This window comes from Aspergillus costaricaensis (genome assembly GCF_003184835.1).
Source record: "Aspergillus costaricaensis CBS 115574 unplaced genomic scaffold BO79scaffold_6, whole genome shotgun sequence".
Classification (NCBI taxonomy): Eukaryota; Fungi; Ascomycota; class Eurotiomycetes; order Eurotiales; family Aspergillaceae; genus Aspergillus; species Aspergillus costaricensis.
This window is the reverse complement of record NW_020291806.1, coordinates 758,399-780,403: the sequence shown is the minus strand read 5'-3', so window position 1 is coordinate 780,403 and position 22,005 is coordinate 758,399. Positions and strand designations below refer to the sequence as shown.

The 22,005-nt window shown below is 47.5% G+C and overlaps 4 protein-coding genes across 4 annotated transcripts; 1 reads left to right on the top strand and 3 right to left on the bottom strand.

The window, feature by feature from the left end:
* Nucleotides 1–532: 532 nt before the first annotated feature.
* On the top strand, nucleotides 533–2,926 carry BO79DRAFT_71017 (amino acid permease). Its single transcript, XM_025689638.1, has 8 exons — nucleotides 533–912; nucleotides 960–1,360; nucleotides 1,408–1,523; nucleotides 1,569–1,746; nucleotides 1,801–2,115; nucleotides 2,177–2,506; nucleotides 2,559–2,630; nucleotides 2,699–2,926. The coding sequence occupies exons 1-8, from the start codon at nucleotides 856–858 to the stop codon at nucleotides 2,781–2,783; spliced, it is 1,554 nt and encodes a 517-aa protein (XP_025542841.1). The 5' UTR covers nucleotides 533–855; the 3' UTR covers nucleotides 2,784–2,926.
* Nucleotides 2,927–3,662: 736 nt separating this feature from the next.
* On the bottom strand, nucleotides 3,663–5,337 carry BO79DRAFT_207664 (fungal specific transcription factor domain-containing protein). Its single transcript, XM_025682227.1, has one exon. The coding sequence runs from the start codon at nucleotides 5,313–5,315 to the stop codon at nucleotides 4,143–4,145; it is 1,173 nt and encodes a 390-aa protein (XP_025542840.1). The 5' UTR covers nucleotides 5,316–5,337; the 3' UTR covers nucleotides 3,663–4,142.
* A 294-nt stretch (nucleotides 5,338–5,631) lies between these two features.
* BO79DRAFT_252077 (Zn(II)2Cys6 transcription factor domain-containing protein) lies at nucleotides 5,632–6,228 on the bottom strand (the record flags this gene model as incomplete). The annotated part of the gene is made up of 1 exon (XM_025685902.1): nucleotides 5,632–6,228. One exon carries the CDS (start codon nucleotides 6,226–6,228, stop codon nucleotides 5,632–5,634), a length of 597 nt encoding a protein of 198 aa, XP_025542839.1.
* Nucleotides 6,229–15,118: 8,890 nt separating this feature from the next.
* BO79DRAFT_278747 (uncharacterized protein) lies at nucleotides 15,119–16,006 on the bottom strand (the record flags this gene model as incomplete). Its single annotated transcript, XM_025687929.1, has 1 exon — nucleotides 15,119–16,006. Exon 1 carries the CDS (start codon nucleotides 15,965–15,967, stop codon nucleotides 15,119–15,121), a length of 849 nt encoding a protein of 282 aa, XP_025542838.1. The 5' UTR covers nucleotides 15,968–16,006.
* Nucleotides 16,007–22,005: the final 5,999 nt, after the last annotated feature.

Genomic DNA, 22,005 nt, shown 5'->3' with positions numbered 1-22,005 from the left:
AATCTTCTTGGAATGAAGCGCATCAACAAATGTGGGATTCGCGCGGTAGATTACTGCATGCGATGAGTATACAAGCTGCCATTCAAATATATAATCACTCTTCGTCACTGTCACTTTTACGAGGGCTAACAGATCCTACCTTGCATGCGCAGCTTAGAGCATACTCTGCGACTTCGCTCATATCGCTAAAGCCAGTAGTTCCACTAATCCAGTACTGGTAAATGAAAAGCTCATCGTTGTCTCTCATAAATGGTTAGCAAGGGCGCACTGGTATATTGACATCTATCTAGTATAGTTGACGTGAACTTAGGGGTGACTGCCTGGGGGCACAAACCCGTGCGCAGTCCGTTACACGAGAATGTAAGAAGCAATCTAAAACGAGATGTCATGGATCAAAATGAATCGAGAGTTATGCGAAGATGTCCTCGAAGTATAAGTGTAGGAGGTGTAGGGATGCCCTTGCTGGGATTTATCAGTTCGGCCCTGATAAGAATGCATCTCATGCATCTACCCTTCCCCCAGCCACTTCTGTCGAAATTCGAATTCCTTCTTCCCATGATGGGATTCTATCCGATTTTCTGACCTTTCCAAATGTTGAAAACCTACCGGCTTTCTCAATCTGTTGTCTATCATTAGTAATCCTTCAAATTCATCGCCGTTGCTCGCAGTGATCCTCGCGGGGTTCTCACCGACTCTTGATCGGCAACTGAGCGGGTTAAGTTCCGCATCGACTGATCCCGACGATCACTGGTCGGAATCTACAGAACTACGTACCCTGAATACATTCGAACCCACCCACTCGCCCTTGTTGCTTCATTTATTTCTAGGTAAAACTATATCCACACTCTCAGTGCGATGGCTACCATCCACGACAATGACGAGCTTCTTTTAGCCCGCATTGGCTACAAACAGGTATGGCCCAAGCGCTTGTATCCACCATCTGGTGCCTGACAGTCCAGGAATTGAAACGCGAATTCTCAAAATGGTCCACCGTCTCTTATGCCATCTCCATCCTAGGCATACTAGGCTCAGTACCCGCCACTTTCGGCGCTCCCCTGGCCGCAGGAGGCCCAGCAACTGCAGTATGGTGTTGGTTCGTGGGCTCTTGCATGGCCTTGTGTATCGGCAGCTCGGTGGCAGAGCTGGTCTCTGCGTATCCTACTGCTGGGGGCATGTACTTCGTCACCAAGCATGTAGTTCCAGATGAACATGTGCCTATCTTCTCCTGGGTACAGGGGTGGTGTAACCTCCTCGGCCAGACGGCGGGAGTGTCCAGTGTCGCCTATACTGTCAGCCAGATGTTACTTGCTTGCGCGAGTATGAATTCGGAGCTGGTGGATGGGGAGTATTCATACTCACCGTAGGTCATCGCCCGTAGTCTGCCGACTATCTTAGCTAACGGGACAGTTCTGCATTGGATACGGTGCTCTTGTCTGTGATATTGCTCTGCCTACTGGGTGTGATCTGCTCAATGACCACCAAATCTCTGCACCAGATCTTCCTTTGGTTTGCCCCAATAAATAGTATGTCATCCTCTCGAGTAATTAGAACACAGCCTGACCAACCAGTTGCCGCGACCTTCTGTATCTGCTTCTCCCTGTTATGGTTCACCCCCCAGAAGCAACCAGCTACCTGGGTGTTTACTCACTTCACAGATGGATCCGGATGGGGATCAAAGGTATTCTCATTCCTACTAGGCTTCATCTCAGTTGCATGGACAATGACCGACTACGACGGAACCACACAGTACGTCTACCTTACATCTATGCCGATACCCAGACCTCCCTAACATAGTCCCAGCATGTCCGAAGAAACCCACAACGCAGCAGACCTTGGCCCCCTAGCCATCCAATGGGCCGTGATAGTATCCGGCATACTCGGCTGGATTTTGACTATATCAATGTGCTTCTGCCTCACCGACTACGAAGGCATCCTCAACACCCCCACCGGCCTCCCAGCAGCCCAGATCTTCCTTAATGCCGGAGGCAAGCTAGGCGGCTCAGCGATGTGGGGACTAGCAATCCTCGTACAGTTCTTCACCGGCTGTTCCGCCATGCTAGCAGACACTCGAATGGCCTACGCATTTGCTCGTGACGAAGCCCTACCCTTTTCTTCGTATGCTCCCTACCACCCCTCATCCGACGAGCAAGCCCAACTAACAGCACAAACCACCCAGCTTCCTCTCCCAAATAAACCCATACACCCAAACCCCCGTCAATGCCGTCTGGTTCGTCGTCTTCTTCAGCATCTGCCTGAACTGCATTGCCATCGGCTCGACCCACACCGCCACCGCGATCTTCAGCATCACCGCGCCAGCATTAGACCTCTCCTACGTGTCTGTAATATTGGCACACCAGATATACAGAAAACAGGTCAAGTTCATCGAGGGACCGTTTACGTTGGGGCGATGGGGACCGTACATCAACTGGGTATCGGTAATATGGGTGATGTTTATCAGCTCGGTGCTGTTCTTTCCGCCGACGGTGCCGGTGACGGTGTCGAATATGTGCGTTTATATCCGTTAATGAAATCTCCAGATGGGACTGACTGATGGGTAGGAACTACGGTATCTGCGTCGGTATTTTCATCGCTGCGTTTGCGCTGGTTTGGTGGTGGGTTGCTGCGAGGGGGTGAGTTATCTTCTATTTCTTCATGAATTATGAGAAAAGAAGAGAGTGGTTACTGACTAGATAAACAGGAGATACACTGGCCCTCGAACAACGGAGCATATGCAACCTATTCCGGCTGAGGAAGCAGGTCTTGACTATGGGACTATGCAGTGATAGATGGACACTATCTCTCCTGTTCCACACACTGAAAACTCCAAACGTAACCATCCATTCTGGAACAGACTCCAGCAGCTGAATGGTACCTTACCCCTGAGAACAGATATAGATCGAATAGAATAGACTTAGCTTAGCTCCTTGCAATTCTCTATGCGCATTAACATAAACCAGTCCGTGGTTATTACCTACCTTCGTAGATCAGATGAATATTCTTCCAGTCAAGAAACCCGTCTCCACCTCTATATTTCCAGTCTACATACATCATAAAATCATCGACGATCACGATCGCCATCCATGCCACACACACCCTCTCTCTTCCTCTCGGCTTTCAGCTCCGCTCCTTACTAGTACCCAAAAACAAATCTACCTCAGTAGATCAGCCAAGGTATGTTGATCTACCTACTAAGCACTAAGCCTACCCTACCCATCCATTCGTTCTCACACACCCCTCGATCCAGTAGTATTCACTAAAGAATGGACATAGTACTAGCAATGATTCATGCCCAACCAACCCCAACCCGAATTCACTAGTTAGTACCAATACGCCAAATCCCGAGAGGGGAAAGAGATTAGCGGGAGCTTATCTACAACCATACACACACACATGAACTGCAGAATGCAGGGGGAAGGGAGGGAAGGAAAAAGAAAATAAGACGGATGATGATAAGAAGGGGAAAAAAAAAGAACTAAGTTAAAAGCAAACATATTCAGGAACAGGTATGTGTCAGTGGAAGTTAATTTGGACCTACTACTGTATGGTTGCCTTGAGTAGCTAGTATTCAGCTGGGTGCATTGGGAGGTTGGTAGTTGACTAGTGGATATTTTGCTGTAGCTATTGCTAGGGATGATGAAAGTTGATGTGTAATCTGGTACACTGTTGAATTTGGTATAAGGATTGATAAAGGGTAATAATCTTAAGTATCTGTATATACAATGCAGTAATCTTATACATGTATCACAAGAATGAAAAAGAAGAAATATCATCACGACTCATCAGACGCATACTCCGTCATATATATAAATACATCTCAAAACCATTCCCACCGGCCAGTGTCCCTTTTGGTATGTTGGTATACGGAACTGTGCCCCTATCCATGCCCGCTGACGCCATGTCCGTCCGTCTCGCTTTGGGAGCTGATCCCCTTGGGTCCTGTTGCCCATTCGCCATTCGGTAGACCAGAAAAAGAAAAGAATGGTAAAGAAGAAAGAAGACAAAAGGAAGAAAAAGAAAAAGAAGAAAGAAATACATACATCGAACAACGAAAAGATCGTCACCAGTAAGAATGACGGACCATGCAACCGGACCGAACCGAAAAGAAGAAAATATGCAAAATGCAAATCGAAGCGGCCAATAGCCTAGGTAATCAAAAAATCCATATTCATGTCGCTGATGATCTTCTCCCAGTCCCAACTTTCTTCCATTTTGGTGTCCATCACTTCCCACACTCGCTCCACCACCTTGAAGGCGGGCTCGATGTTGCGGAGATTGGAGTAGCCCTTCAGGGTCTCAAAGCCCTTCTTGATCCTCTCCCGCTGGCGGGGCACGAAGGCAGAACAGCCCAGGAGGAACAGTGGCATCAGAACAATACTGTAGGCGCCTGCATCCTGAGGTAGCTGGTCCAGAAAAGAAAGTCCGTCGTCCACAACCTGTGCAATTTTCTCGCTTGGTCGGGACGGGCGGATGGTGCGGTACAGGTAGACCCAGGTGGACTGGCGATATAGTTGCGCCAGGTAGTAATTTGGCGTGTTGGGCGTATACGAGGTTTCCCAAGCCCGGATGGCGGAGTCGATGGAGACGGCGTCACCCAGAATCTGGTAGTCAACCGCAGGCTCGTAGCCTTCATTGGACCGCTGTCGAATCCGGTCTCGAATCCGAGTTACCTCGGAGATATAATTGAACAGACCATCAAACACTCCAAGGAACATCCCTGCCTGCGCGTGTGGCACAAAGTCAGGCAGCCGTAAGCCGCCCTGCAGATGGGCGGGGCGGCGATCCAGAGAAGTGATGGAGTTGGAGACATCATGGTACTGGAAGAACTCGACAATAAACTGCCGGAACTTCTCATTCCTCGGCTGCTGCGTCGACAGCAAGTACCGGGCCGCATCCATGTGGGGTCGGTATTCTCCTTTGGTATCTCCTTCACAGATGGTGTTCAAGCTGAGAGCTATCGTGGATGCGATTATGGGATCTTCGATAAGAAGCTCAGGGTCCTGCTCAGCAGTACCCGAAGACGCTGTGATATTATCCTTGAGATCCCTGATAGCACGGTGGTAGTGATAGAACTTTCGCTCCTCCAACATCGGATCATGATGGAGACCCGACAGGTGCGATCCCGAGAGGCACATGAGCGAGTGCATCAAACCTCGGTGCTGGGTGGCCATAGGGAGCAAGATCTCCTTGAACGGGTTGGAGTCATCGTTGATCAGGGTCAAGACGCGACTAAAGCCATAGACGAAATGGTCGAGGAAGCGTCGGTCAATCTCGGTTTCGATGCCGTCGATAAGCAGCGGTAGAGAGCGGGCAACCATGTTCTGGGTGCGAACTGCTGTGGAACCAAGGAGTCAGAACGTTCACACAAGTGTCAAGGTGATTGGATCAAAGGTGCCGGATAAGCAACCAGGAGTAGTAAATACGCACAGCAAAGCAGCTCGAGCATGCCACGGTCCAAGGTGCACTTACCATCCTCAAGCTTCTGCTTACCACTCTTCCATATTTCTTTTGGCGGGTAGCCCTCGCATACTACGGCATTCTTTTGACAGTTGAGACACCTGCAGGAAGGGAAAGAAAGTTAACCACTGCGACCGTTGCGACACAGGATGGACCAGTCAAAGGAGGACGGGAGCTTTACGCTGGCTTGGTTTCGTCGCATTTCTTCTTCCGCCGACGACAGGTAATACAACCCGTCTTGGATCGACCCTTGGTGATTTTGATCTGATTCCCGGGCACTGGCAGCGGATGTTTGCGCGGTCGTCCACGTTTCCGTGGGACGTTGACGGGAGCAGCCGTGGAATCCGGATGGGTAGAACTCGCATGGGCCATCGATGTCTCCACTCCCACCGGTTTTATGCTTTGCAACTCGTCCACATCATCTATCTCCTCGATCTTGGGCGTGACCTCGTCCATGGACGCCTCCATGCCGTGGGATGCGATCACGTTGAATCGGAAGGTTTTCGGCGAGGTGTCTGCGGTCGTCGGAAATGGATGGTGTAAGCCGTCTTGAATTTTGACGTCGACCTCGGCAGAGGGAGAATTATCGGAAGGGGCGTCGCCATCCCACGAGGCGGGCGAATCGTTAGATATGCCGTCGGTGGTGCTGATGCTGTTTCGGTGCGAGAGTGACGAGTCGTCTACTAATGGGCAGTCGCCGAGGGCGGGGACGTCCGTCAACATGACCGAGCGGGTGGAGTCGCGACGCTCAGCTGCCGGGTTGGCCGATGGCATGGCGTGAGGGAGACCGGTGACATTATTGTAGGTAGCGGATGGAGGGAGCACATAGGAGTGAGATTTCTGCATGGACAACATTGGCCCATACACACCTCAAGTTGAGGTGCGCTATGATTGCGAAGTAGACAGAGGAGGGCGATGAAGAGGGGGTGGGAGGATGAGGTGGAAAGGAAGGTGAGCAAAACGGGAAGCGAAATGAGTTGGTTGGTTGGTAGGTTGGGGGAGTTTGAACCAGCGCGAGGAAGAGGGGTAGACGGGCGACAATGCTTCGGCAATATGGGAGGGGGAAGAAGGTGGTTTAAGAAGGAGGTTGTTGGGGGAGGTCTTGTTTAAGGAGGGGAAGGTGAAGAAGTGAGTTGAGGATAATAGAATCTCCCTATAGAGTAATTATGATTGGAGTGGGGAGCAGTTCAAGACTTGGCTGTGATTTAGTGGAAGCACGGATTGGACCCGAGGGAGATTAGTCGGTAGTTAAGCAGGAGGATTTCGTGGTGTGAGTGGATGGGGAATAGGCAGGTTTCAATCAGTCAATCAGTTAGCTGTTAGTGTAAGAATAGTTGTAATAGTAGTGGTAGTAAGAAGTGGTAGGAGTAGTAGTGGATCGTCCGTGGGCAGTGATTGAAGAGTGGGAGTGCACTAGAGGCAGAAATCTTTCCTCTTGAAACGAGGCTGAATTCGAAGATCCGGGAGAAGGAAAGGATGGGGAAGCGAGTTAATATAAGGAATAGTATGGTATTTTTACTGGCAAGAGGATGTAGAACCAAAGAAATAATTTTGGGTTTTTTTTGTCTTTCTTATTATTCAATAGGATTCCGAACAGTAGTCATAGGAATGAATAATGTTCCTGACAATCCGTATTGTATGGACGGGTATGGCGATGGGGATGGGGATGGGGCAAGGTATTAACAGTAATTCTCTGTGAATGGATGGTTTGGAGGGGGATGGATGGCAAGACGGAAAGGTAACCAACCCAAGTGGGCAAGTCGAGAGAGGGTAGTAACAGTAATAATAGTAGGAGGAGAAAGTTAGTAGAATTTTTAGTAGTACTTCTGGGCTGCACCCGGAGTATTATGAGAATTATAATTATAATTATAATTCTTCGTCTTTTTGTGGTTAATTCATGATTTTACTTGCTACAAACTTGTTTCTTAGTACTATAGTTCTGATGGTTGAGCTATGGACTGACTGACTGACGCCTCTAGAGCCCGTCAGACTACTAATACTACTACTACCGACATAAGTACAGTAGCTACCGTGCGCAACAACATTAATGAAGGCACAAAAAAGTAAAAAATAATCTATTATAATTTCCTGAAAAATCCGAGGAACAATTCCCTTGGGAGGAACATTCTCGTGATGTATGCTGATGGGGACTTTCCCAACATTAGGATTATCATTAGTATCCTCCTGCTCATCTCTGGTTCATTCTCTTCTCCTCATCGGTCGGGGAGTGATTGGAGGCATGGAAGTGGACCCCATCAAGAGGGCATCCAAACTAGGCAAACTTTGTGATCAATGCTTCCTGTCTGGGGAGAATCGCAATAATTAACCGTGACAATGACAACAATGCGCGCCAGAGCCAAGCCCACTTTTCGGAGATTCCGCAGCGTGCCAGACAAGCCAACTATACCGGCAGTTCGACCATTACTACTTTAAGTAATCTAGGGCGTTTTGTTTCTATTGATTTCTCTAACATAGCGGGTCAAAGGATCTGGGAATGATGATGATCAAGAAAATCAAACAAAATAACTAAATAAATACAAAAAAACAAGAGAAATAAAATTAGAGGGAAAGGGAAAAAAAAGACAGGGTCAGTAGGGCATCCATCCATCCCGTCCCGGGCTGCGCTTTTTTTAAACTCTAACATGGATGCGGGGGGGTCGAGGAACGCCAAGACAGTGCGCATTTGCATTCTGATTGGTCCATCGCCAGACGGAGAAAAACGCCAAAGAAGCGAGCCAAAGCAATGCTAAACTTCACTAGGTTAACCTGCGATTCTCTTCGCCGACCTGATTTTCGTCGTCCTTCCTTAGTGCCGAGTGCCTAGTTCCAGTTCCTACAGCTTCCACTGACTCCTGCTCCAGCACGGTGGATACGCAAAAGCAAATGATGCTGCTCGAATGAGAAATTTGTTTTTACACCCAGTAGAACAGCCCCAGCTGGGAGGGTCCCCCTCCAGAAAATAAACCTTCCCTAGTCCTACGCATGGATGGTGCACCCTGGGAAAGGTCGCCGGACGGATGATCCTCGTCGCTCACCACTAGATCCTGCTGGGCACACCTTTCGGTTGGCGACCGGCCGGTGTGGGTGATTCCCCAGACCCGTCCAGAATGCAATGGATGGTCCTCCCCTCCCTCCCCCTCTGCTTCTCCCAGGGGCCCGGCAGCCTGTAAGACTAGAGTCAAAAAATTAGTGATGGCCGAAGCAACTAGCGACTGGCTTGCGTGGAGGATCTGCCCCATCCGGTGAGGCTATTGCCGTCTCCATACAACCAGATTAACTGGCAACCTTCCCCAGTGGTACAGGGCCGCGTCGCTATGAGTGAGTTCGTCACCTTGATTGCGAACTGCAGCTGGAAACCCCCGAATCCGTCCTGATGACACAATGCCAGCGGGAAGCAGGTCCAGATTATGGAGCAGCCTCGCACCGGTATGTGCAGGTGGTGGCAGTGGTGGAGGTGGAGTCGATGGTGGTGCTTGTATTGCTGTGGGAACCAGCAACCGACTGACCGTGATCATGGGAATCGCGTTCTCGTATATTCAGTTAACTTTCCCCCGGCCCCCTAATGGTTTGGTGGAACAAGAACGGGAGGATTGTCTTCTCCAAGTGTAAATCTTCGGGGCCCCCAAAAGACCACACCAGACGATCAGTCTACCAAAAAAAAGCAACTACACATTTCGATCTATCTCTAGCATATTGAAAGGGGAGAGGCGAAAAACCTGGACCTTCTTTCATCTCTTACAGACGGGACACGTTGAAGCATTGAATGCACCATGTGTTCGCGGACAGCCCTGCTGCAGTGGAAGAGCGACGCCGATGACGGTGGTGATGACGGGGCGTAGCGTTCTAGTCGGTCTTATGTATTACTTGCATGCCGGGATGACACGGCTCGGGCTCAGCTGGACGCCACACCCCACGCTACGACGACCTTGGACACTGCGCTCTCTGTCTCTCTCATTTTCTTGGGTCTCATCAGCCGGTGTTGGACAAGTGCGGAGATGGCCAGATGCTCGGGCAGTGACACCACAGGCCAATTTCCCTTGAGGTACTAGTCTTGGAGCTCTTGTCCTCCCTGCATTGTGATCCGTCTGACCAGTCTGACGCCCCCCTTTCGAGTCGTCCGATCTCTTCCCCAGACTGCTGAGAGATACTGCGAAAGCTATTCGTGAGAGCAGATCGGACGGTAATTAGCGAGGATTGACATACCCCTCCGAGCATGCCTTGGTCGTGTTACAGACGCCGACAGGAATGGAAGGCCAGAAAAGCCCTCACCCTGACAATCTGGGGAAAAGTGGGCCAGATCTCCTCTCCTGTGCGCCCCCAGCACGGACATTCAAGGCACTGCAGATGAATCTTCCATCCAGGACGGCCAACCCATCTGTCCACCAAAGCAGGCACGGATGGCTTGGAAGTGACTCCTGTAGGTACTGGATGTATTACATCTCTTCCCGTGACCAGAGACAAATTCAATCTGGCAGGTCTGTGATCTTGTCATGGGCGACTGGTTCCCTGTTTATGCGCACGGCACCCCGGGAAGGCTCCGTGCAAAATAGGCAGAGGCCTCCTGCAAATAATGATCCTGTAGTAGGACTAGGTACTACAACTAGCTGTTCCATAAACGCTCATAGTCATACTACTAATACTGCTACTTCTACTAATCACACCTACTTACATCCAGGCAGTACGTGAGTGTCATCGCGACCGACGGATCGCCGTGTTGGGGGTCCTGGTCAACGGTCTGTCCTCCTCCATCGCAGGTGGTCTCCTCACTCGACCTTGCCCTCCCACGCTGTCTTTCCCCTCTCATCAGATGTTCTGCCTTCCCTGACATGAGGAGAGAGAGGACTTTTATTGGAGGACTATGTTTCCGAGGGCTTGGACCTCACGGCTGACGGTGATTCGAAACGGCTGGCGAAGAGTAGTAGTCCGCGCCATCTGCCAGACGACGAATTCGGAAGTGGAGCTAGAGCTTAGGCTGGCTGGAGCTCGAGCTCGGAGCTTGAGAGGCTCTGGCGCCGTATTCTTTTTCCCACTACTTACAAAGTGGACTAGGCTTCTGGGTCCGACCGTGCCTCGCTTCTTCCCCTTTTCCGTTGATTTATCCGCGTGTCGCCGGTTTCACTCTAGCACTCGTCCGGTTCGCTCTAGCGATTAAGCTTGATGATCATGGATGGTCAGATGGTCATGACGATGGCTTTTTTTGTGTAAGAGCCAAGGTCATGAGTGGATTCTCTCTGTCTCTTTCTCTGGCACTCGCCCGAGAGAGAGGACAAGAGAAAGCGTCGTGGGAGACGGCGGATCGCCCAATGGGGAAATCCGTAACGAAGATTACAGTACCTTGTATGTACCCAGCACCTAAACAGGTGCTGCTATTGAAGCTGGAGAGTTTGCGCTATGCTCTCCCAGCCCACGAGTCCTCCATTTTTTCTACGAGTCAAGCCGGTCTTGGGGTCAGGCAGGTACAAGACACTAGGTCGCCTAGCTTCTGTTAGTCACGATGGCTAACCAACACTCGTGCCCGGTCACCGGAAAGCCCAGCAGGTGCTGACGCTGCAAGTGCACTCCTCACGATCAAATTGCTACAACAGGGAATTCGAGTTAGCCAGCTTGGGAAAATTAAGCATTCATGATGGAGCGAAGATGCCTGGGTTGAAACACGCCCCACTCACCAACGGAATGGCCGCGACAAGACCCCTCCTGCACTCCATACTACTCTACCGCATCGGGTATACGTACATGGCGAGAGAGCCATTGCCTTTGCGCCAATTTTTCATTAGAAAGCAAGCACAGCAAGCGGGCGGGCATGAGCCCAACCACTGCATGAGAGAAGGTTAACAGCGCCATCTCAACCAGGAGAGTCAGTGGAACGGGATAAGTGGATCCACGGAAGGGTGTTCCCGCCGTATTCCAGTGGAGAGAGACAGGGAGTGAACCGCCGGTTCTGGTCACCTAAATTCTTCATCCTCATCTTTTTGCTTCAGATCAACAAGGCCTGCATTTTGCTCACAAGTGGGTGTACGATTGAATTTCCTTGCCTTATGCCTGCCTGTCCACGTAGACGCCTACCACCTACCTACCCCGCCATTCTTGTCCTTGCGGAGTCTCGTACCGAGTATTGTACTTACTGAGCAGATCTCTTGACTCGCAGCTTTTTCGCTTTTCATCCGTTGCGATCGTCTTCTCCTCATCACTCCTTGCGTAAATGCGGAGGTGACACGGAGACCTGGATGTGCTTGGTCTTAGCCTGTCAATATGGTCGAATCTATAGGCACGCCATACAGACTACGTTATGGTGATGCCTATTCACCCACCACTTCATCACATTATCACTATAAACTCGACAATTAAGGACTAACAAGCACCTACATCCAACCATAAGAGCATCCGGTATACATCCGACCGTATCAAAGCTCCGTTCCCGCCACCGACACCCACAATCCCGTTTCCATAAAAAAGCTATAAACACTCAACAGACGGACACAATACCCGTTGCGTAAGTAGTGTATATTGGCATTGTCTGCGAAACACGAACCAGAATAACCGTATACCACCTGACCATTCTCTGCATTAGAACGGGCAAGTCAGCCGAGCCCCTGCTGCGGATAGGCAGCTACAGTACCTACTCTAGTAAGCGCTGTTCCAACTTTAACTTTGTGCGTCGGTTGAGAGCGATGATGTTGATGCTTATAGTAGTAACAGGTTTATTATGTTTAACCTGCTAAAGGGGCAGGCAAGGCACATCCCAACACACTAACCGTAGTCTAAAGTGTTAGGATGGAGGGATTGACACAGGTGTTGACTGACCACTCAGGCCCTGGTTATAACTAACGCACGGTCCTGATTCGTAGCTTGCATGAGATGATGAGAATTGAGTCCGGTTCCAGGAAGTTCGGTGGGGTTCTATGCTCTTTGCTTCGCAGATAGATACTCCTTATGGCTGTGTGCTAGCTAGTATGTTGAGGTAGCATGTGCATGCAGTGTGGCAGTATTTTGGGTGAGTGAGGGAGTGAGAGTAAGCTATCTACTATTTACCCTATAGGGCATTGCTACCTACCACACAACACAACCATTTCTACTTATCACTTCAGACAAAGTGTCAGACTAGAACAAAGACACAAAACTGTAAATAATCACAGAATAGAATACAATATCAACGAACGTAGATATGTAGAGTGACCCTGATGGGAACAAATGTATACATCAGAAACCCCGATTCGTACATGTAGATCAACTTTTTCTGTCGCATCAATCCAATTACCTATTCAGGTAGTTACCTAGTTACATACTGCTTATGGTGACCTACCTAACACTTAGTTACCTAGCGAGCTGCTTGTTTTCTCGATTGCCTGCATAAAGCGGGCACAGTACTTATCCCCCATGTCTCCACTCCGGTTAGTGTAATTTCTGTGTCGCTGCTCTGTTGTACACAGTACATACACAATAATCAGAGAGTGACCAGAATGTACTGTTATTTCTATTGATAGCCAACTAATATCTCCCTTTCTCTCCCCATCTTAATATGAAATCAGTCTAAATAGAACAACGAAATAAACAAGAAAGAACCAAACAACCAAAACAACCCATATCCTCAATAGTACTCTAATGTTTCATCCCACCCATCCCACACACATACCCACCCATACAACAACAATACAAACAACATCCATCCATCCATACACAGCCCCATCCCATCCCATGCCCATCCCATCCCCAATCCACCGATCAAATCCACCCAAGCAAAACACTAAGTACTGACTGACCCAACAATTGCGGGGAACAAAATTTAAAAACCGTCTAAGCAGTAGCCAATAACATCGCCCATTAAAGAACACTTATTCAGCCAAGCACACAGCCTTTCAGCCAATCATTGTGCAGAAGTTGGCAATCGTCTTGGTTTTGCTCTCTCCAGCTACCACGGGCATCCCCCGATTCCCCCTTGAAATTATTAATTGAATGAAATGTTTTCTTGACTTGACTACTAGGTAAGGTACCTAATACTACTAGTAATGACTAGGAGGTGTATGTGATCTGATCCGTTTTTCGGAGGCACCGGTCGGCCGGTCGGTCGGTCTGTCTGTCGTCTGTCGGCCGACCGAGGGAGGATGGGAGTGTGTCTTTGACCCACTATTTACTAAGTTACTTACTTGCTTACTACGTACAGTGGGTGGATGGGAGTATTATGTGTCGCGCGGTTGGGTACTGATGGTACCAAGATCTGATGATGATACTGTGTAGATGGTTATTGATTAGTGAGACATGAGTAAGTGTGTGAATTTCACTACAGTAGATCTGTAAGTAGGTGATGTATGTAAGTAGAGACATCTAGTTACTCCTTAGACTTGCTTCTACAAAGTATCACTACCAAGTGAACAAAAGCACACATACATACACAAATACCTACTTCTCTATGTATGTACCAACACTCAAAGTCCTATATCATCACATACATGCACACACACAGTATGACTCACTCCCCTCCCCTCCACTCCACTCTTCTCTTCCCTCTTCAAACAACTTCCCGCAAGCAACACAACAAAACGAAAAAGTAAGAGTGCCTAATATACACCCACCCATACACATCCACACACATCCCCGAACCAATAATCCCTCTATAGTAAAAAACCCCGTAACTTGGGCAGCAACCCATCTCAAATAGAAAACAAAAGTACCATAATAGCTAACTTTTTCATCCGGTTTTTTTTGCTTTTCTGCATGGGGTCAAGTCATGTTGTTGTCTTATGGAAGGTGGAAGAAGGTTCGTTCTGGATTCCTTACTAGTTAGTTAGTTAGTAGCTAGCTGGGCAGCGAACCGGCTGCTGCTGCTGCTGTTGCTGTGGTGGCTTGGTGGCTTGGATGGCTGCTGAGTAGTTCGTTGGATTAGTTGGTACAGAGTAAGTGGGTAGGTAGGGTGTCACCTGATGGTGATGGTGATGGGTATGCCATGTCTTGGCGGGAAGGATTGCGGTGGTGATGGAGATGTTTGGGTTTGGACTGGAATGGGCTTCTTCTTCTAATAGTTTTGTATTGAGACTGATGTATTCTTTTGGTGGATGTCTTGATCATGGGGATTTGGGATAGTGTCACGTGATATGCTTGTCTTTTGGTGTTGCTTTATGTCCATCTAGCGAGCTACAGGAGATGAGGATTTTATAGTTGTCTTTAGATGTAATTAGAGTAGCTATATTAGTATTTTAAAGACGTTTTATATGGGATATTCCCAATGAATAGTAATATCATTAGTCAAAGATCCTCCAAAGCATCGAGTATTATATAGTAGAATCCCCACGTTGTCTCAGAGCAAGAACAAGCGATGCACCATCATTCAAATGCCCCTTAGCACCGAGTATACCCCTAGCCTTCTCTTGCTGAGCAGGCTCGCGACGCCGTCTAAGGGCAAGCATGAGCGATGAAACATCGCTCAACTGCTCTTTCGTATCCGATATATCCGTATGATCCCCTGCACGAGCAGTTAGAATCACCATAATAAATCAACAATCAAGCAGATCTCCAATAAAACACCCAAAACAAGAATACTTCACTCATAGTCAAATAAAACAGGATCAACTTCAGGCTCATCTGAGTCATTGTCATCATCGCTGTCAGTCTGAGCGAGAGGCTGATTTATGAACCCTAGAGTAATAGGAGGAACAGGCTCAAGACTAAGCAGTCAAGATGACGAACTCTCATTAGAATCACTCTCAGGAGGGACCCAAGTTTCATCATCACTATCAGTCTCGTCAGACGGTAGTTCATCATGACCAGACCCAGAAGAACCCGGACGAACAGCACCATCCCCATCAGGAACATCCACACCATCCCCACCGCAATCAGAACTGACGGCATCCGAAACAGAAGACTCATCCACATCTCCGTCCGCAAAAAATTCCTGCTCAACAAGATCTAACTCACTTTCAGACCCAGACTCAAACCCAGGATCATACCCCGGACTAGGAGCATGTCTCCTCAACCCGCGCCGAAAAGTACGAAAGTACCTTCTCAGCATACACTCATTATTCGCAACCCAATTTCTGCCCATCTTCTTGATATACCCCTCGTCAGTGTGACTCCCTCGGAACCACGCCTGTTTCTCTTCATCTATGATAAGTCCCATTATCACCTTTGAGGACATCTTCTTCCTATTGCGATGCCAGGATATTCGTAAGGCCTCTTTGCATGCTTCTTCGTGGGAGGAATGGCCGTATACGATGATTAGACAGAGGTATCGCGTCCTGCGGTTGGTGTGGTCCCGGAAGTAGAGCTTCTGCGCTTGGAAGAGCTTTTCGTCAGAGCTGTCGCTCTCTTTTTCGGGATTCGGGCTGGCTTCGAAGGGTTCGAATTCGTAGCTCTCGCTCTTGGTGGTTGGGAAATATCGCTTGAGATTGAGGGGTATGATTGGCCAGATGGGCTCAATGGACTGGATGATTTTGTTGAGCTCGATGGGTTTGTTGGGCTCGGTGGGTTGGGTGCACTCATCTGGCTCTTCACACTCCATGGTGTGGCTGGGGTCGCTGGGCATTGTGAATGTTGTAGTTGAATAGAGAGGGCATGAGGCAACTCGGACAGGATGGTGGAGTACTACATTATGGTCCTGCTGTATTGGTCATTTTATATATTGTCGCAATTATACTTCTGCAGTTATATTGTTTAGGAATAATCCGGGAATATAACGAAACGCCAAGTTTCCTTCAACAGAGGCAAGCAGCACTGCTTTCTTTCCCTATATAATGGAGGAGTTTCATTTCACATGCTATATAAGGTCTACGCGGTATATACCACACGTATTCGAGGGAAATACACTCAATAACAAATGAAAGGCTGAAAGTTATTTCGAAGTGTGACTTGGGAGAAACTAAAGTTTCTGGTTTGCGCCTAAACATCATTTATATTTCAAGGCTGGATTTATCGAGTAGCCATCGGGAATCTCCAAATAATCGATGGGAGCAGGTATAATGATTCACATCTGCCGGTAATATCCAGCCGTTACATATTATTTCATTGTGGTTTGCAAAAGAAAGCTTCCTAATTCTGCTAGGGCTTAGAAACCAATGTCTGTCACTATATTACGTACACTAAGCTAGACACAGTAGTAGTGCTTTCACTTCCTCAGTCCTACTAAGCCACGCATCATTCTAAGGACGCAGAACTAAAACTTTTTCTATACTGGTATTATAAGCTAATTCGAATCACTTGACGGGCAAAATAGAGAAGCTTCCAGCCCAATTCTCGTGGGTGGTCTTTCCAAATGACAATTGAAAACATGAGATTTGCAACATCGTCTCCAGGGCATGTATGCATATAAAACTAAGTTTGTATATGGGCCATCATTGCTTGCAGCTTCTTATCCCTCTTTATCATTTCTGCCCTGTCTTATAAGCATAGCCTTCTTCGACCTCGTGATTGTGGCCCGTTCTCAGATCGAGTGGTCGGTGTACATCATAGTCGGTGCAAACAAGACAGGCAGATTCTTCTTTGCTAATTTCTTCAATATTCCCGTGCTCGGTAGGGGGCAGAGTCTTCCTTCTAGTGTAGCAAGCCTCCTTGGGAGGCTTAGTGAGCGTCACAACAGTGAGCGGCACGTCCTCTTCGACCTGTTGGCGGGATATACCCCATTTGCCTCGTGGGAACGCAGAGAGACTTTCTAGAGATTCTTTCAGTCTGATATGTTGGGGTCGCATATCCTGTGTGACAGTGTCCAATGGAACAATGTAGCTTGGCTCTATTTCTGCTACTTAGAAGCGCTCACCCGACTGAGAGATTTTGGACCTTGCTGTTGTTATCACCAGATCCCACCAGCTCAAATGTCGATGTCTAATTCTGGCTATCATCACTTTCTAGATGGTATGCAATTACCATAGAAGCAGATTGCTTATCTTGCAATTGCAATTTTCCATCTGTTCTTGACTGGAATATTGGAAATCCTGGAAGATCCATATTTCAAAAAAAAAAAAAAAAAAAAATTCAAACGCCGGACAGATCTGATGATACAGACTTGGAGACACTCCGTTACTGGAGAAGGAAGGCCTGACTATCGTCAAATTCGGTGACAGGACGAGCTCCGGTAAGGATACATAACTGTACTGTCAGACTGTACCACTCGATATCTTCGACGGGCTTCAGACAGAAACAGCTCCCTGTCAGATGGTTGCAAATTAGCTTTTATCGCAGTATATAGAAGTGCTGCTCGACTGGACGCATATATTTCGTGCAAAATGAGGCTTCCTTTTTTATTATCAACAATCCGCTGGGTACAGCTAATCCCCAGCCTATGCAGTGACAGCGTGCATTATGCAATATACCCATGCTTTTGACACTGTGCCTTGGGAGCGAGATGTCCCATTCCTGGGCTGTCTGCACGATGATGGGCAGACACTAGTGGCCATATTTGCTCAACTTGAGTACAGTTCAGAAGACCGGATGGCGTTTATGACTAGTCCTGCTAGCATGCCCAAGTTGCAGAGATGTTATCGAGTATTCTAGTGCAAAATCTTTCCACCTGATTATCTTTGGAAGATACAAAGCTTTATTTGGCTGAAGATAATTTTTATGTCTCATTTTTCGCTTCGGAAAGCACGCGAACCAGCTCAGGGCCAACAACTTCAGTGAAGCATACGATGTCTCCGCCGCGCCAGAAATCAAGTGCACCGGCGACATTTCGGGCCCCTGCGGCCGATGTTAGTTGGTTGAGCCCCTCGCAGTACCTCTCCAACTGCAGCGCAGTACGCAAGAAGACTACCATTGTCCCTGTCCGTTCCTGTCGCGTCCATGTGCATCAGGAACTCTGATGAATGGTCAAGAGGGTTGAGTTTCCTGTGCTTCGATTTGGACGCAGTAACTGGTTTCAAAGGACTGTTATCCTACCAGGCATTTAGCATCCAGCGAACTTATATGCTTTTGCTGGACTTTGGGTAGACTGCTTGCTATGCTATAGTTTCAATCTTTCTCTTCTTCACAGCAATCGACGTGCCAGGACCAGATCCTATTGTCGTGTCAGTTCTGGCTTGACGCTATGAGTTATTATACTATACTCACAGGCTTTCAAAGATATTGCTACTTTTGAGTCATTAGTTGTAGCCTCTAGAAATCGATAAATTGTAAAAACAAAATCATAGTCTGAATATCCGGATCATTGATTCGAAACGGCCCATGTCGGCGAGCCATAGATACGCGGCGGTAGCGGCTTCAACAACCCCCACTCTATTGTATACTCTATCTTATCACTCGAGCTTTTAATTACCGGGGTCCTCTCCGGAATGTAGAGCTCTTTCGACGACAGCTTGATATTCAATCTTGGCTAACTCAGCCCATCGTCAGAACCAAGAACCAAATTCATCGTAGAGCGGCCGAAGCTTCTGGACCTTTGGCAACTGGTATTTAGTTGGAGCAGATTCAGGAGGGTAGACATTTTGTTTAGAATAAATAGAAGATGATGGTATCTTCTGCACTCTGCTTCCAGGGTAGGCTGGACGACATCTGGAAGATTTCTTGTCCACATTGACAGGGGCATTCTAGTCATCCTACTTTGAGGAATTCTGTACATGGCCCCATGCCCTTTGTTTGTATGTGCAAGAATGCTTAAGATTCTCGACAAGGATGGTCCTGAGTGTCAATATGAGAATGGGGAATTATAGTACTGCATTCAGAGCAGGAGTATTTGCAATTGAAAGCTAGTGGCTGACTAGATGTCACTCTCGAATATCACCTGCATTGTATGTTCAATCCGCATGAGTATTTATGTCTCCTATCTCTGTAGGACATATCATGCTCGTGCACGTGTGTATGTATTTGTTTTTATTTGTCTGTAGGTTGTGAAGAACCCGTAGATCTGTTGTATGCTTTTGAAGTGGAGCTGACATTCTCGAAGAGAAACAACGCTATCAGCCGCAGTTTAGCGACGAAGCCATGCTTTCTCATTTGGTCGTGATGTGGACAAGAGAATATGCTGGACCTGGAGTTGCTGGGACAGACATATCGTCGTCCAAGTCCTCAGAAATGCTAGGATAGTACTTCTTTGAAATATATTCGGCAGGAATAGTGGTAATTGTATTAGTGGCGTGCCCTATCTCAAGGGAACGCACAGTGGTAGCTCTACCACACGTATGGGAAAATCATCTTCCCCTTGTTCGTCAATGTGGGTGTCTTGGAAAAGCCAGAGAAGCAAGATGTAACCAGGGTATGTCAAGAGAAGTCTAAACAATTGGCAGACATTAGGATAGTACTGCCTTAATGTTGCATCGGCAAATGCACGAGACCAGAGAAGACTATTGTAGAGACTTTGCAATTATCCCCAAGCATCAAGGCCGTGACTTTCTCTCACAGCAATAGCTGTCGGTGGGTTTATCCTGGCCGGACCATAATTGATCCCAATGATAATCAGGTTGGTAGATTCAGACACGCCCAAATTGTATTTCGTCGATCAGATTGACCTACTCATAGATATGCTGTGCGCGTTATGAGGATATTAATTCTGCTCAACAATAGTAAATCTTCCCCGCTAGACTGTACACAAGTGATTTCTATACTGACTTCTCTGTCTCTCAGGTACGCCACGGCATATAGTATATGAAGTTAGACATCTACCATACCTCGATGGCAGGAACTTAATGTTAATGTGGAAGCTGTTGCATCATTTGAGATCGGCTCAGTTTCAGTCCCATTTCATGGTCCCCTTCCCTTCTTGCCCTTGCTAACCAAGTTGAGGAAAAGGGCATCAATCTTCGATGGCACATATTATCATTTAGCTGCATCACTGTCTATTATAAGGCTCGATTTGGGACGGTAGAACCGTGGTTGATGGCAATTCCTCCTCTGATATAAAAAAATATATGCCCGGGAGGGTTTCGCTCTTTAAATTGCGCCGAACGAATCATCTATCATTGGCGCTAAATGGTGCACAACATTGCCAATATCTTCGGTATTTCTGTAGTAGTGTATGAATAAACTGGAGATAGGGTATTATAGTAAATTAAAAGAGAAAGCCTCAAAGGGGCTGAATTGAGTAGGTTATGTATACCTGATGTATACTACTATAGCTTGTTCAATGGCCACTACATAGAGTAGCTTTGACTGAAGCAGATAGTAAAGTGTGTATAGAGAAGAGAGAAGAAGAGGAAGAAGACTAGAAACAAGATATATTTATAGCCTTGACCAGAAACGTGAATTATCCCCTCCACCTTCACCTATACCATAATCAATCTCCAACATATTCATCCTCAAGATTGAATACCCACCAACCCTATTCCCATATTCCCAACCCACCCAGCAAAAGCAATCTCCTCTCCCCAAATCTAGCAGCAGAAAAGAAAGAACAACAAAAAGCAAAGATACACACACACACACACACACACACACATCACTTCGCCTCCGCACTCCCTAGCCCAGATGCCAACACACCCACCACCCCTCAACACATCTCACACTTGCCTGTCATCCCATCTCCACTTCCGATCGTCATCTACCTCACAGATCATCCCAGTCCCTCCACTCCGAAAGATAAACCAACCAAACAAACAAGTCAGTACTAAGATCCAATACTCCGATGGAAGCTTCACCCCCATTCTTATCTGCAAGCCAGGAACGATCTTCATACATATGACAAGGAACACTGCATTGCATGCATGTACAGTACGTACGTAAGTTCTACTGTATGCAGGGCTGCAATAGTTTTCTTATCATGGCCAGGAAATTAACTTTTTTTGATATGTAGATACGGATATTGATCCTCGTTGCTATTTTAGATACTTGAGTGTTGATGAGTACATGTCATTGTAACTAGTTTATGTTATGGTATTACGGTTACTTAGGTCTTAGTTATTTAGTTGGCTAGTTACTCATTGGGATTTGGACGATGTGGTGATATATACATACATGGTAGTAAGACGGACAGGGTAGTAGGTCAAGCATGGATGGATGGATAGGAATGGATCAGTAGCTGGACTGCAGAAGGCCCTCAACCCTGCCAAACGAACGAGCTGCTTTCAGCTGTAGACAAGGTCGGTGCGCTGAGCGATGGTATGGTTTCATGATGGTCCATGTCATGTTGGCTAGGCTGATGCTTCATGCCGTGCCAGGTTTGACAGCGTTGGGACACAGTACAGACTGTCGTGTCAGTCATTCAAGCAGTTGTCAGTTACATTAGTCGGCTGGAGTGAAATCCATTAGGAAAAGTAGGCGCAGAGATAAGATTGTGGCATTACTGGTCGCTATTTTTGCCACTGAACTGGAGGATATATGAATCAATCCTGGTCTGGTGTACGACTACAACTACAAGTAGGTTGAATTCGAATTTCGATCTGTTGTATTCAGGGTGTATCATCGCAGCCCAACCGCCGGTCGTGACCGAACCCAATGCAATTATCAACATCAATGCAGCACACAAAATCACACAAGACATTTAAAAAAAGACCCCATCCATGCTGTATAGCAATGCTCCTCTTGTACAACGCCGATCCAGTTCAAGCCTGCCTGGGACCAACGGATCAAAGCAAACCCAGGGAATAAACCACACGTGTCGTAAACATGACCATTCCAATCTGAACAGTATCAAACCAAGGCAAT